The sequence below is a fragment of the Pomacea canaliculata genome, linkage group LG9 (genome assembly GCF_003073045.1).
Source record: "Pomacea canaliculata isolate SZHN2017 linkage group LG9, ASM307304v1, whole genome shotgun sequence".
Taxonomy (NCBI): Eukaryota; Metazoa; Mollusca; class Gastropoda; order Architaenioglossa; family Ampullariidae; genus Pomacea; species Pomacea canaliculata.
This window is the reverse complement of record NC_037598.1, coordinates 26977013-26991684: the sequence shown is the minus strand read 5'-3', so window position 1 is coordinate 26991684 and position 14672 is coordinate 26977013. Positions and strand designations below refer to the sequence as shown.

At 47.0% G+C, this 14672-nt stretch overlaps 1 protein-coding gene across 5 annotated transcripts in view; it reads left to right on the top strand.

Moving 5' to 3' along the window:
- Nucleotides 1-13480, top strand: part of LOC112571559 (dystroglycan-like) — a 68762-nt gene extending 55282 nt beyond the window's left edge. For all 5 annotated transcript variants that reach the window (XM_025250620.1, XM_025250621.1, XM_025250622.1 and 2 more), the window contains 2 exons: nucleotides 4414-5160; nucleotides 5509-13480. In XM_025250620.1, coding sequence (XP_025106405.1) covers nucleotides 4414-5160; nucleotides 5509-7146 — 2385 coding nt within the window. In that variant the 3' untranslated portion in view covers nucleotides 7147-13480. The remainder of the gene's footprint in view (nucleotides 1-4413; nucleotides 5161-5508) is intronic.
- Nucleotides 13481-14672: the final 1192 nt, after the last annotated feature.

Here is a 14672-nt window from a genome sequence, read left to right as displayed (position 1 = left end):
AATGGTTGGATATGGCTGTCTTTTCGCTTAAAATGAAAAGCATTTACAGTGGCATTATCGGTTAGAGTGGCTGACATACAACCCTATCTCATCATCTTAAATGGTTGGTATCCTCGTTATTGCTCCAGTTAGACTAAAAGCCATGCACTACTGTATCCCCAGTTTGAATGGCTGGTATGTACAATCCACTTAAAGTGAGCAATCTTTGACCGACAAGTTTTGCAAATATCTGAAGTGTTAGACTAATTACCAATCTCGTGGTAGCTCAAACGATTCAAACTGAAAAATACCTGAATTGTTGAAATAGTTACTAATCCATCGGTGTTTCACACGTGACACAATAGAAAAGGGAAAGGAAGGAATATAATCACATAATAAAAAAAAGTGAGATTTTGCATCTTCTACCCTGGTGGGGGAAGAGTAGCCAAGAAAAGGCAAGACACACTGTTGACGCCTGTGTGAAGGTTCGATGCCTGTGTACAGCGCTTGGCGTCTTGGCGACAGGACATGGTGTCTGTGCACCCCGAGTACTGCGCTCAGCAAATGTAACTAAACCCACGTGTAAATGTTAACTCCTCTTCAGCGCAGGCACAGGAGACAGCATCTCAAAGCATCGCTGTAAACGAGGAAGAACGAGATGCAGACATCTGCAGGCTGACTTGTCTTGTAGTGCCGCAGCGCCTATATTCATGCTCTTCTGATGATGAGGGCTGGTTTATAACTTTTTATTACTAACACAGATGATAGTCTGACATGTGATAGTCCAGTCTTCTTTAATAGATCATGTGTCCAAGCATTTCGTCTGTGACAGACAGGTCAGTAAGGTCATTAAGCAATAATACCAACCACTTGGTTTCCGGCATGAAAATAAGCCGTGTGTTTCTAATCCATTCTTTTAGGGTGAAAGAAAATAATTTGGCAGCGCTTGAGGGCGCATTTTTGACTGGAATATGGAAGATGTAGACGACCATAGATAAAGTACACAATATATCGTTTAACTGCTCAATATGGCTGCAGTTAAGGAAGGGGGAAGTCCGCTGCAGCAGACACTGCGCTGAAGCTACAGAGTGGCATCCGGCTGCAGCACGTGAGCTTGAAGCTGCAGTCTTGCTACACGCCGCAGCATGGCACCACCCCCAGACACCCTCCGGAAGTGCCTGGCCAGGGTATGCGTATAATTAAACAGTAATAGATACGGGTGGGGCTAGCTGTGCGGGCCTTCAGGACAATCAATATGTTGTTTATAGGAGCTAAGAGCGGGTATTTTCTCTTTCAACCCCCCGCAGCTCAGGGAAACTTGTAGCAAGTTCATCACTCCCGGTTGATCCTAATGTTGGATCTTTCCAGTCGCGTGTTGAATTGTTCCTCTTCCGACCCTGCTGTTGAAGGGAACAGAATCTCCACTTCTACAAACCGGCAAAATAGATGAGTAAGGAAGTTAAGCGGTGAAATGAATACTTTAACATGTATGTCTGCTTTTGACATCTTTGACGTGCTGCATACACCTGTGTGTGTGAGAGAGAGTGAGTCGGTGGTGGTGGTAGTATATATAACTGATGATTCTCTTTACCTTGATTCATCAAATTCAATGCTGAAAACTTGAGAGGTTTGCCCGATTAGCAGTTTTTATCACCCATTCCCTCCTTTGTTGAATGCTGAAAGAAAGCAACACTGTAGAGCGTGGATATGCAGTGCAGTAATAAAGCGTAGACCGTGTTTAGTGTCTGTCTTGGTGTACTACAGGCCAGGTGATCAAACACCCAGGTAACTTTAGTGAAACTTTAGTGCGGTCGGCATGCGATGGGATCGTGAAAAATGGCAGCCGCCATCACTGGCGATGACTCAGAAGCTGGCGCCGCCGTTTACACCTGTACACGCGTTGCAAAAGGTGTGCCTGTAAAACACATCAAGGCAGCCCGACTACAGGTATATTCACTACGTTGCCGTCTTGACCTGGGTCTAATTTAAAACCTAGGTCATTGGGAGCTCTGTGTGTGTTGGGAGGGGGAGAGGAGAATACTGGTGCGGGAATAAGGGGGAAAAGGGGGCGGGAGGAAGTCATGGCAAGGAATAGGCATGAAGGATGAAGAAGCTGCCGCTATAAAAACAACGCTATTTCGAGGTGTGGCGAGGGGATCTTGCAGTCAGGCAGTGTGGAACCAGTCTGACCCACGTAAGGTCGCTGGCTCGTTTTGCGAGCGTTCTACGTGGCATAGGTGACGTAAAAGCTCTCCAGGGCAACGTCGCCGCTGCTCTTGACTGGATGCTTTGTGTACCGACGGGGTCATGCGTCATGGGTCACGACTATAGGTGGGTGGCTAGGTATTTGTAGAAAGGAAGGTATAAAAATACTTTCAAGTAGTAGTAATTCTTATGGTTGTGCTATTAATATTAAAGCTGATTTGCCCCGGAGGGTCGGGCGTTCAAGAAAACTGGTCTGTGAGTTGTAGAAAATTCTGTTGTGCTAACATGAGCCTTGTCTTCCCTGGAGGTGACCGCATGCTGAGGCAGGTTGTGGCGGTAGGTTGATGTTAAGTATGGCGGCGCAGGCATTTTTCCCTCGATAGGCATTTGCAGTGGCTACGAGGTTGGGGAGGAAAGAACTTCCCTTTGGAGCCAACCAGCCCTTGACGTTGAGAATCTGCTTGACTACGTGCTGCGCAGTAGGCAGTAAACAGCAGTTGGCCATACAAAGCATGGCATGACTGACTTTAATTGCTGACACTCACTCGTTCATTTCTCTCTAGCACACATAAAACAGTGCCTCCTTGGTCCATTTAGCTGGTTATTTAGCGTTGATTAGCGAAGCTGAAATATATATGTGGAATAGATAGTGCAAATTATTTACAATCGTCGTCCCGTCAACCACGCTTCATTTCCTCTGTGTGTGTGTGCTGGACAAGGTATGGGTTCAACGACTGCAGATCTTGCAAAGGGTTCATCGAATTGAAAAGAGGCGTAACCTTACATCAGACGGCCGACACGGGTTAGGGGTCAAACCTGGTTGGCAACTAAAGTCTAGTAATGAATTGTTAAATCTTGGCGGATTGAATTTTGGAGTCGAAGTAATAATAGACATGATTTGAGAGAACTCGGCTACACTGCTCGGCTGGGCAGAAGGGGACAGCTACTGGACTCTCGCGCTTAAATACAGCTTGCTGAAGCAACCAGGCAATCATCTTACCACTCGTCGTCAAAAACACCAACATAAAACATGAACGGTTGGACACTTATGGTCTTTATTTTTGAAATCAAAGAACTAAACCTTTCCAGGGAAATAATGTGACAGTTTATAAAAAATACGAAAACACAGTTGAAGGGATCCCAATTACTGAGACAGTATTGTCTGTCGAGTTCCAATATGGCGATCTGTCGACTTCGAGCAGATCCAGACATGGTCCGTCTGTTAGTTTCACAGTGATGCCAATGTTTGCGGTGCCCCATTTTTCAAATGTTTATAAGAAAGACGGGGGCTGGAGTGGGCTATCGTAGCGGAAACTGAACAAACGTCCGCCGTTGTGGATGTGAGAGGTGTTCTTTGGTCGGTGCTTCTTTCTGACATTTTCTTTGACTTTTGACCTTTAGACCTCTTTGCTTGCGAGGTGGCCATTAAGGCGTCTGTAAAACTGACATCCTGGGGATGCTTTTATTCAGAACAAGTGCGCTTAGAGAAACGATGAAGCTTAGTTTGCATGGGTGCCAGTTGTATGTCTTATGTGAACGCAAGACTTTTTGTGGCATACCATGCAGACCTGTGAGAGAGAGACCAAATGCTGATTTTTTTTTCTACTTTAACTCTGTCATGGACGCCGCTGTCTTTGCCACTTCGCACTCGCTGACGTTTCCCAAGTCTGGCAGCACTTGTCCACGCCTAGCGCTACCCACTGCCAGCGCGATTACCGCTGGTGGCTTCATCTGTCGGATAACACGCACGCGCGCTCGCACCTTGATAACAGAGCGGAAAGTGGAGTGCGTGAGCTGAAGACGGGGTTGGGGGTGGGAGGAAAAGATGAGGAGAAAAGGGGACACGAGACCACACGAGTAAGATGGAATTATACTATAAATGAGTACGATATAATTATGCTGTAACTGCCGAACACTTCAAAGATCAGCAGTATAAGCAGCAAACTCGTCGATTTCTCAGCGCTTTCATTTTGTACACTCGTGTCTTGTGTATGCTATAATTAGCATTGTTGTCCGTATACACATGAAACAGAATGGGGGGGGGGGAGACAATGTGGGAAGGGGAGAATACTTAGGCGAAACTTGTCATGTGAAAGACAAAATGTACAAAAATAACATTGTACTTAAGTTGATCATTTGTACATGTGTATATTTAAATTTTTACATCTCGTGTTTTGTAAGTTGAAGTTTCATCAGTTCGTAATTGGCATGTATGGGTGTGTTCTGTAGGTGCTGGAGGCCGGTAAAGACACTCTGCCCAAGTGGCTTCATTTCGATGGCGAGCAGAGCGTGCTCAGAGGTTACCCGGCCCCGCCCGACGCAGGGCAGTTGTACTTGGAGGTGTTCGCCCACGGCAAAGACGGCTCGACGGCCATGGACGTCTTCTCCGTCATCGTCAACCCAGACTCGCCTTCCCTGTCCTCCAGCCAGTCGCTCACCTTCAGAAAGTCCGGTCTGGACGTCGTTCGCTGCAAGCGGGAGGAGCCTGAGACCGTCGCCACCATCATTGTGGACGTGGACATGGAGATGCTGGCGGCTGATAAGCAAGTGTCGCTGGTAGACCGCTTCCTGTCGCACATGGGGCTGGGTGAGGGCGTAGTGAAGGTGACATCAGTCGTGGGAAACATGGAAGACGCCTCGGCCCTCGTCACCGGCGTTGGAGACGCCAAGAATCCCCAGACACCCGGCGTTTCCCTCTCTTGGCTCGTCGGGTGCGGGAAGGTGGAGGTGGGTCAGTTCGCGATCTTGCAAAAGCTGGACGACGACTCTAGCAGTGGCCAGATGGCCAAGGCCGTGGGGCACCCGATCATAGGATGGCGAGTGACTAACACTCGCCTGCAGCAGCAGCACGCCGTCAAACGCCGCAGGAGGCAGGTGCATGCCACACCTACTCCCGTCATCACCATCTCGCCGCCAACAGCCACCGGCACTGTGGTGGACACGGGTACCTCGGACACAGACACCATGACCCACAAGGTAGAACTGTCTACAGCTCTTACTACACCCTTAATTTCTATATTAAATATATATTTATATGGGCTGTCTTGTTGAATGCTGTTGTACAATTGACAACATAGAGAAGATTTAACAAAATCGGATAACTTGCAAATTGTTAGCGAGAATCACCTACAGAGAATACAGTTTTACAGTATCGCTATTTGTATCAATTGATCAATCCTTTGCTGTAGCTATTTGTGGCGGTGGTAACATATCTGGTGGGGTTTTGTGCGCAAGTACTTGTGAGAGAGAAAGAGAGAAAACCGTCATTAACGTACAGGAGCACTACCTGTCTATATCGCTAAGCCTGGTTTCTAATACCCGCAGATTGTGCATATGACGTCGCCTACGTTCACCATTGAGCCGACCCCAGCCGTGCCAGAAATGCCCAAGACAGCCACCCATGCAGACGTCACTACACCTAAGATGGTCAAACCTGACGCGATTCAGCCCTCGGAAACCCCGGCGCTAACCGTGGAGGCATCCAAGACGGAGATGCTGCCCACAGATATGGCAACGCGCGTGCCATCCACTACAACTACCACCACCCGACCCGTCACTCGGGCCCCCAAACCCACCACACCTAAACCAACCACCACAACCACGAAGGAAACTATTACCACGGAGGCAATGAAATGTCTGAAACCGGACATCAATGAGGCAATCAGCCGGGTAAACGTAAACGTAGGCGAAATGCTGGAGTACCGCATCCCGGAGGAGACATTCACGGCGTGTGGCAAGGGCGGTACCAGCAGCCTCCAGCTGACCATGTTACTCAACGCATCATCGCGCATCCCCGATGACTACTGGATGCAGTTTGACAGCAAGAACCAAGTCCTCAGGGCTCTGCCCATGGAGGCGGAAATCGGACGGCACTCTGTGACGCTTGTCGCTAAGTTGCCGGACCAGGAAATCATTATCAACACGTCCTTTAAAGTGCACGTGCGGCAGCCCGGAAAGAAGAACGCCATTAATCATGAAATCAGTATGACCTTTGACGCCGACTATGCGACCTTCGTCAGAAGCTTGGACAGCAAGCTGGACCTGGCCCGCCGGGTGGCTAGCGTGTATGGCGAGGACAACGTGAGCTCTATGACGGTGACTCGCATTGCTCCCGGCTCCGTCGTCTATGCCTGGTCTAACAAAACCCTGGCTGGCACTGGTTGTCCGGTAGACGACATCAGGAGCGTGGGCAGTAAGATCATCCGCGACGATGGTACGCTGTCGGAAGAAGCCATAGAGAAGCTAAGGCCCTGGAGACTAGTTGGTGCATTCCTGGCGCCGCTGGGCGAGTGTCAGCACGACTCCGCCTTCCCTGTTCTGTCGGCCACAATGAGACCCGTCACTGCACGTCCTGATGCTATCCCTGACATGACCACAGCATACAAGCCCACTTCCAGCGTCGCTATGCCGGAGGTGGTGAAGCCGGACAAGACCATGGCGCCCACCTCGCCGCCTATGCCTGCGCCTAACACCACAGAGTCCGTGGCTAAGGGCTCCACCACCAGCACTGACGACATCTGGATCACGACGGTTGTGCCGGCGGTGGTGATTGTGTCCATTCTGGTGTTGGCGCTGCTCATTGCCTGCATCCTGTACCGCAAAAAGCGAAAGGGCAAGATGAACCTGGAGGATCAAAACACTTTTGTTAATAAAGGCGCGCCAGTCATCTTCCCCGACGAGTTGGACGACAAACCCAGCGACTCCACCAAGCCGCTACTGCTGGAGACACCGCCTGCCCCGCCCCCGGAGTACCACCGGGGTACCAGCGAGAGCCCTGAGAGGAGGACCGGTCTGAAGGAGACAACACCCCCGACGGACGAGGCTGACCCTGATATAGAGGAAACTAGTGTCACCTCCCCTCTGTACCAGCCTCCACCCCCCGTTACCTCCTCCAGCGGCAAGCAGGCGCGCCCACATGTACAGCAGCCGTACAAATCTCAGCCGCCTAAGATCCAGCCGTAGAGAGCAGTGGGACCCGCGTCAAGAGACTGTGGCAGTGCAGTTTATACTGATGATGCTTGAGTGGTTCATGACTTGCCGGGAATGGAAGGGGGGGGGGATATTCCAGTAGGAGACTGTTGGGAGAGACTAGGCGAGATCTTCTGCGGGACTATGCAAAACAAGGACTCACTTTGAACCTTTCACCTTCTGGCTGGATGCGCAGCTGTCGTGCGCTTGTTTCGAATGTGCGGCACTAGACTTATTGCTGGAGTCCTGGTGTTGTTAGTGTGGATTGTGCTTTAAGAGAGATTGCCGACAGGTAGTGGAGGATGTTTCCTGACGGGACTGCATAGTACAGTTTTCAACATTTTCCTCGCTGGCTTCGCTTCCATCTTGGTGCTTGAATTTCATACCCTGCTGGAGGCTGAACGTTGCGGTTCAAAGCAAAACAACCTGGATCCACATAGGACTCAACACAGCACAGCGCTGATCAGAGATTCCATCATCTATCGTTCCCCAGTATTTCTACATACGCGAAGTCTCCTCTGTGCCACACTTTTTAAAATGATAATTAGCCTAATTAATGATCGTCTGCCTGGCTGTGGGCAGTCAGAGTGGCGTGTGTGCCAATATGTATAATGTTTTTAGCGCCTTTACTGGGTACACTTTTATCTCGATTTGTTTTATTTGATTGTAATTTTTATTAGTTTTTTTATAAACAAAATTTTATGCTCTACGGGAGATAACTTACTATGGCGTATACAGGGCCCGTGGCCATATTGCAGCATTCCCCTTCCCCAACAACACTACCATCTAGGAAGATGTGGTGGGATACATTTTTTAGGCTGTAGACCTTACAAGTAATGTCACGGTATAGAAGTGCAGATTTTTGGAGAAAGGATTGCCAGTTACTTAAAGTAATTGCCTTAATGTCTACATGGTTCTCCACAAGCATTGTAGCTCAGGGTACAAGTAGATTACAACATTTATTAAAATTGATTAAATCATTGCCATCAATCCTTTTTTACTCAGTTTTTTAGACTATTAATATTCGCTGTTGAAAATATTACTACTATTTCTTAATGTTAGTCAGATAAAGAAGCACTATTAGTATTCTAGAATGTTAGTGTAATAAAGGAGCATTATTGTATCGCTTAATTTCATTGCTATATAAGACTATTTGAATCTTCTGGTAATGGATGTTTTAATATTATAATTTGTCAGCTGCAGTTTATGTAACTGTAACATGAGCATTGTCTAGTTGCAATAAGGTGTGACAAAGGTTTGTGGGTATGTATGAATGCGAATGTGAAAATTACACCCTGCTTGCCAGTATGGAGAGGAGAATCCAGTCATTGGAGAACAAGTGCCTGAGGAGGCCACTCCATATCTCGGACAGAAAACATGAAACCAACGACTTTGTACGAAGCACGGTTGACACTCAAAGGACACAAGAAACTCTAACAGTCAAGGGACGTAAGCACGACCCGGCACGACACTTCATCCTTCAATGAACCTTGGAGGGTGGTCGACGCCGCGGTGGCCAGAAGAACTGGCTTGCAAAGATCAAGGAGTGGAATGGTCCATCAGGACCTGCTTCCCGTTGCCCAAACACAGGCGCGTCTGTCTATGTGCTCCCCAAAACGACCGTGCCAGTCAAGGAATGAATACATGTGTGAGTGAGAATAAAAATGTTACGTGGAAGGTGTAACACAAGATCGTCTTAGTGAAGAAAGTACGTTGAAATTGTGGGGTACTGTGACGTCACATTGGCGCTGTATTGCACATGCTTGTGAATATTTCCCGGCCCTTGGTTTCCCACCCTTCAGTGTGGGTACAGAGTTTGGCTTTGTATGGGAGACGATGGTTTTCTGACAGAAATGCGTGTTTGTGTCCGCCTGTCCGGCTGTCTCGGTTACTTGTTTACACACATTGAGGGACGAGCTGGGCCAATATGCAATCAAATACGTAGAAATATACAAATTTAGCAATCTTTCACATTGTTTTATCGAGTGGCTATTATTGTCTTCTAGATCCGGTTGGCATGGCGACCACAAGGTGGCGGTCTGTCTGTATAGGAAGGTTAGGTTTGGGTTGAATGCTATTGGATCTGCTTGTGAAGGGGAGAGGGAATCTCCCTCCCACCGCAACTGCAACCATCTGCATTTTCCCGGTTCATGTTTCAGAAACTGTGCAAAAGAGTGAGTTGGCCTGCCGGTGTGCCTCATGGTCACACTAGTGCCTGATGCTCGCCGCCGACCAGACATCGCACCGTGCAGTTGTCGCCGAATCACAGGCTTCGCTTGTCCATCGTCGTATGGACCTATTCTAACACTGGCTTCACAGGGGAGAGAGAAGATAGGGGAAGAGGCGACAAATAGTTGACACTTTTCCCTGTGCACTTGCCTTGCCCTTGGATCGGCGCTAGAGAAGCTGGGAACGGTAGTCACTCACGTGACTGGGATCCGTAAAATATTCCTGCTCCCAGGCGTTCCTGAAAAGATAATGCAAGCTTGCAAGCTTTCCTCATTGTGTATGTAGGTGTGTATGTGAGTGAAAGAGATTGTATGTTTTGTGATTTTGTGGTCTTGAATTGAGTGAAACGAGCAGGCTGAAGTCCAGACTATGAACATGTCGGTTCTCTCATTTCTATTTTGCCCTTTCACAGATACGTCACCCAGGGTGTGTCACGTCACTGGGTGGTTCTGTAGCATGTTACTTGCCTAGCCTGCCAAGCGACTGTTCCACGTCTATGATTCTTTCTGCTTGATCTGCGTGTTTGAGGCAAAGGTCACGTGACGAGCAGAAGTCACTAACCGGCTTGTGTGCAGCAGAGAAAGAACAAAGGCTGCATGCGGTTACATCATCTAAAGACAGGGTCAGCCACACAGCGCGAGTTCTCAGTGTTGGAACCTAATGGCACTCGAGTGGCTGATGAAGTTTTGCTGATTCTCTGAGTTTGTACTTTCCTCAGACTCCCATGTGAGAGCCCACTGCCTCTAAACAACCTGTCGATAGACATAAAGGGCACATAATAATTGTGTGATGTTTTTCTTTTCTTCCATTTTGTGAATTGTACTCTTGAGCTGCCTTTTGGGGGAATTGGTTTCGTTTGTATAAGCTGAGCATAATCTTTAAAGACTGGGCTGTAATACTTGGTGCTTTTTATCGCAGGGTCATAAGGTTAGGAAGTGTTTGTGTGCTAGTGCTTATGGTTGGGCTGATTGTGCAGGTGGTAGGAGCACGCTCATCAATAGCTGTCTCCAAACAAAAAGATGGACAAGAGGAGGTAAACACGTGCTAAAATGTACAGGTCATGGCGTTTGCTGGTGTGATTTGCGTCCGCTGATGCTAGAATGAGGAGAGGAAAACAGCAGTTTTAATTCCTCACCCCATTTTTTTCTTGATTCTTAAGGGGTCAAAGTCGTTGACTGCATTGAGAGCTCAAGAAAGCTCTGTTGAAATCTTTTTGCACAATAATTCCGCGTGTGTCCCTGTGGACTGTGGACTGTTGTACATTTCCTTGGTCTTTTCATGTACATTTTTGAGCGGTGTACAGAAGTAGAACAGTAGACACGTTTTACAAAAGCATTTTCCTGCTTGCAACGGTAATATAATAACTCGCTTTGCCAATGTTAGTAGTTGCATAATGTTTCCAGATTGTTTGGGTTAAAAAAAAAATTAGTTCAACCGATAAACATTGGCTAAAATAACCTTTGCGAAAGCCGCATTAAAATTTTAGGTCGTTGTTTGTTTGTTTTTTTAACAGTTTGAAGGAAACTGGATGTAAATTACGGAAAACAGAGTACTCGAAGAAAGAAAATTCAGTTTGCGACCTTTTTTGTATTATTGTATTGACACTGATGCCTCACTAACGTGTCACTGTTTCAGAATGAAGCTTTTAGAGTTTTGGCTGGTTGGAAAAAAATGTTTTCTTTAACCATCAACATTATTGCCAGAACACGTTGGTGTCTTCTGCTAGTTACCCAACTGACTGAGGTAGGTTTGTCTTGGGAGCACACTTGAGAAAGACGAGAAGCGAGCGTTTTGCTGAGCACACGGCCACACTTTTGCCAGAACAGTTTGGCAGGACGGACTCATTGTCGGGTTGGTAATTGGTGGAGCAATGACTGCGAGAGTGGCGGGTCTAGTCAATGCTCTTTTCGTGGTTTTGTGTCGATGGGGGGAAGCACTTAGATGCAGACATGTTGTTTCCATTGCCGAAGCAGCGAGCACCTTTGAGGCACGTGCATGTGACAGGCAGAAGGGGATTCGGCAAACTCGGAAACAAGAGGTAGAGATAGGGATGCGAACTTGTCACCTGCGGCTTTGTTGTCTGTGTCCGGTCTTACTGACATTACTAGTCGAGACCACTGCTATTGATATTAACACCGGGCGCGTGGACAGCGCACGTGTACGTCTGTGTCGTCGTCTACACCCTGGGTACTCAAGTATTCGAAAATCTTGATGAATTTACGTCTGGTTTTATTTGTATGCCTGGTAATCAGTTAATGGGAAATTCGTTTTATGTTGACGTTTGGTTGTAATGTTGTGTTGGCTTTTGTTTGTTATTTTATCCTGGCCTGTGTTGATTGCTGGCAAGCTTGTTTGTGACTGGGTGTCATGCTGGCAAGCATTATAAACATTTAGACGGAGGTAAGACTGCAACATGTTTTTGTACTCGTGATTGTGGGTTGGCTTGATTACTCCAGTAACGGGCTTGTGTGGAGGTTGGTTTGGTGGTCTGATCGCGTGCTGTGTTTGGGGGAAGGGAGGGAGGGGACTGAGACTTGGAGAGCTGGCGTTTGTGGACTCGTTCTATTTGAAAATTCCATTACTACTCAATAGAAGTCCGCTTACAGAGATCATTAGGAGTTTCGAAGCCTGATTTAACAAAGTTTTGTTATGGTTTGGTAACAATGAAGTTTCATACTTAAGTTTACGGCATCTTTCTTTACTCCTCATCGTTTCATTTCCGTAATGGTTAGCTGCACTTCCTTTTTCTTTAAAACTAGAATTATATGGCTTTACAAGGACTTATTCTCTTTATATTTTGCCATCAACCAACGATGTCACCCATTTGCGTCCCTTCTCTTCAACTTTTAACTTTTTTGTTTGTTTTCGTTTTGTGGGCGTGGCCTTTTGCTGGGACTGCTTCTTCACACTGTAATCCTTCAGCATCGGAACTAACATTAGCTATATCAGTGTATTTTTCTCAGTTGTGGCATTTTTCTGTCTTACAGGAATATTTATAATGCTTTCTAGTATTATTATTGGCATTGTTGTCAAGTTGTGTGTCATCTACATTACGCTGCGGTTGTTGATGGATGGTGTACTGCCAGTCAAACAGGCAGTGTTCGTGTCCCACTAGTATCCAGTAGTTTCAGCCCTGGCCACATGCGGGCAACTAACTCCTGTAGACTGGAGGTCGTACGGACTGCGTTATCTGCCCCTCTTAACAATGAAGATGCCTTTCTTTGTTAGCAGTCTCACAAAATCGTCGTTAATGAGAGATCGTTGTATGCAAAAATGTTAAGCAGATATAATCCATTGGACAGATAATTCATCCTGAATGTGTGCCTAATAACATTATTATAATAATTATCATTTTCAAGAGGGGAGGCAATGTGTAGCAGTGATATTTGTACCCATCTCACCTCGGGATTGTATCCAGACAGAATGGACTGCTTGTGTTTCTATTTTTAAACTCGATGTATTTGTGTCTACATCCTTCTGATGCATAAGCAGCCTCTTATTCTGTTATGAGCTGTGTTTAGTCTAAACTGCTTTTAAAATACACTTGGCTGAATATACACACTTCAGTTCAATTGTAATATCCAGCTCACCGTCAGTCATCTTGGAAAGCACGTGTGTAAGCAGTGTTTGTTACAGGTGTGTGTGTGTGGATGGTGTATGTGTGTGTTCCAAAAGACATGCGCGCGGCGCTAGACAGAAATGAAGAATCTCTCAGTAGGCTCTGTTTCTGACAAAAACAGGTTTATTGGTGAGTACATTTCTAAGTTTAGTGATGTTTACATATGGGTGTCGTTGGTGTACGATTGATCCTTGCCATGGAATCACATCGCGATGCCAGGTAGCGAGATGTTGACATCCGACCTCTTGCACTTCCAAAGATGTGTCAGAATTTCTGCGAGAATCTCCTTGCATGTGACTTGCCTGTCTGTCCACATCCTGTCGCCATGTTGGCCGTACGAGACAGGTGATTGCTGTGTCGGTGTGACTGACTGTCATCAGGTTCAGCATTTGTAAACATCGTGTATGTCTTAACCTCCCTGGCACTTTGTACAAGTCTTGTAACAGCCATAGCCTGATCATTAAACATGTACTAAGTGTATCTAAAGTGTCTATGTGTATGTGTGCGTGCATGTGTATGTGTGTGTGCATGTGTATGTGTGCATGTGGCTGTGTGTGAGAGAGGAAAGTGTTTGTCCCTCTGGTATGTGTTGTGTAGTTCTGTGGATGTTATTGTCTGCAGCTGAACTTGCTGATGGATGTGCTCAACATTAACGCACGCAATAACGAAGAACAACACAAATGTAAAATAAACTTCAATAAACTGCACTGAACACTGCTCACCCTGCCGCTCCCAGCACGTTGAGGCTGCGGCGTGTCCTGGCAGTGACTTACCGTTGTGTTGTCATACTACACCCAGGACATCTCCACAGTGCACACATAAACAGTGTGTATCGTAAGTAGTGGGCAGGTGAATGGACAGGTGAAAGTGCGATATGGAGAAGGGTGCGACAGGCATGCTGGGTGCGCCATCGTTAAACCAAGTGAGTGTACACGTAGGAGAGTGGATGAGGGGGTGCTTTCACTTGAGCAGTGTATTCATGTGCACGTCGGGTTTTTTCCCCCAGCCTCACAGGCATGAATTAAACATTCAGTCTAGGTTTTTTTTTTAATTTATGAAGAGTGTATATGTTTCGTACGCAGAAGTGAGATAATTATCTCCCCTTTAAACGGCCGCCCAGACAGCAAAACGTCCTTTCACCGACAGAGCTAAAAATAGCTTATTTCACACAGTGTGGGGCGGATGACGACGAACCCTCCACACGACCTCTGGGAGCAAACAGCGATACGTTGTCTCGCAACGAACGGGTAAAGGCTTGTGTGCCTCCCCACCCGGGACTTGCACTGCGCGTGTTGTCCACGTGCCGGGTGTCCCGCAGTCCCAGTCGCTGTACAGCCCCAAGCGGTTGAAATCGTGTTCATGGCTGGGAAGACATGTTTCTGGTCTGCGTGGGCGGCCGTAGTTTTCAGCGACAGCCTTCTGACCACAGTGTTAGAGATCAAGAGTCACAAAGTCACAAAGAAGCCGTGCGACACTGGCGCTACCTGTTCTCTCGCTCAAAACACTTTGTCTTTCCTGTCTTGTGACAAGATCCCTTACCACATTCTCATTAGCACTAATTACCCCTAATTGTCTAGTGGTGTTGTCAAAACGTGATATCGGTAACCTTAACAAAAACAGGCAGAAGACAGATGGAATAAACTCACAAACTATTTTCTCCCTTCCGCCTCTC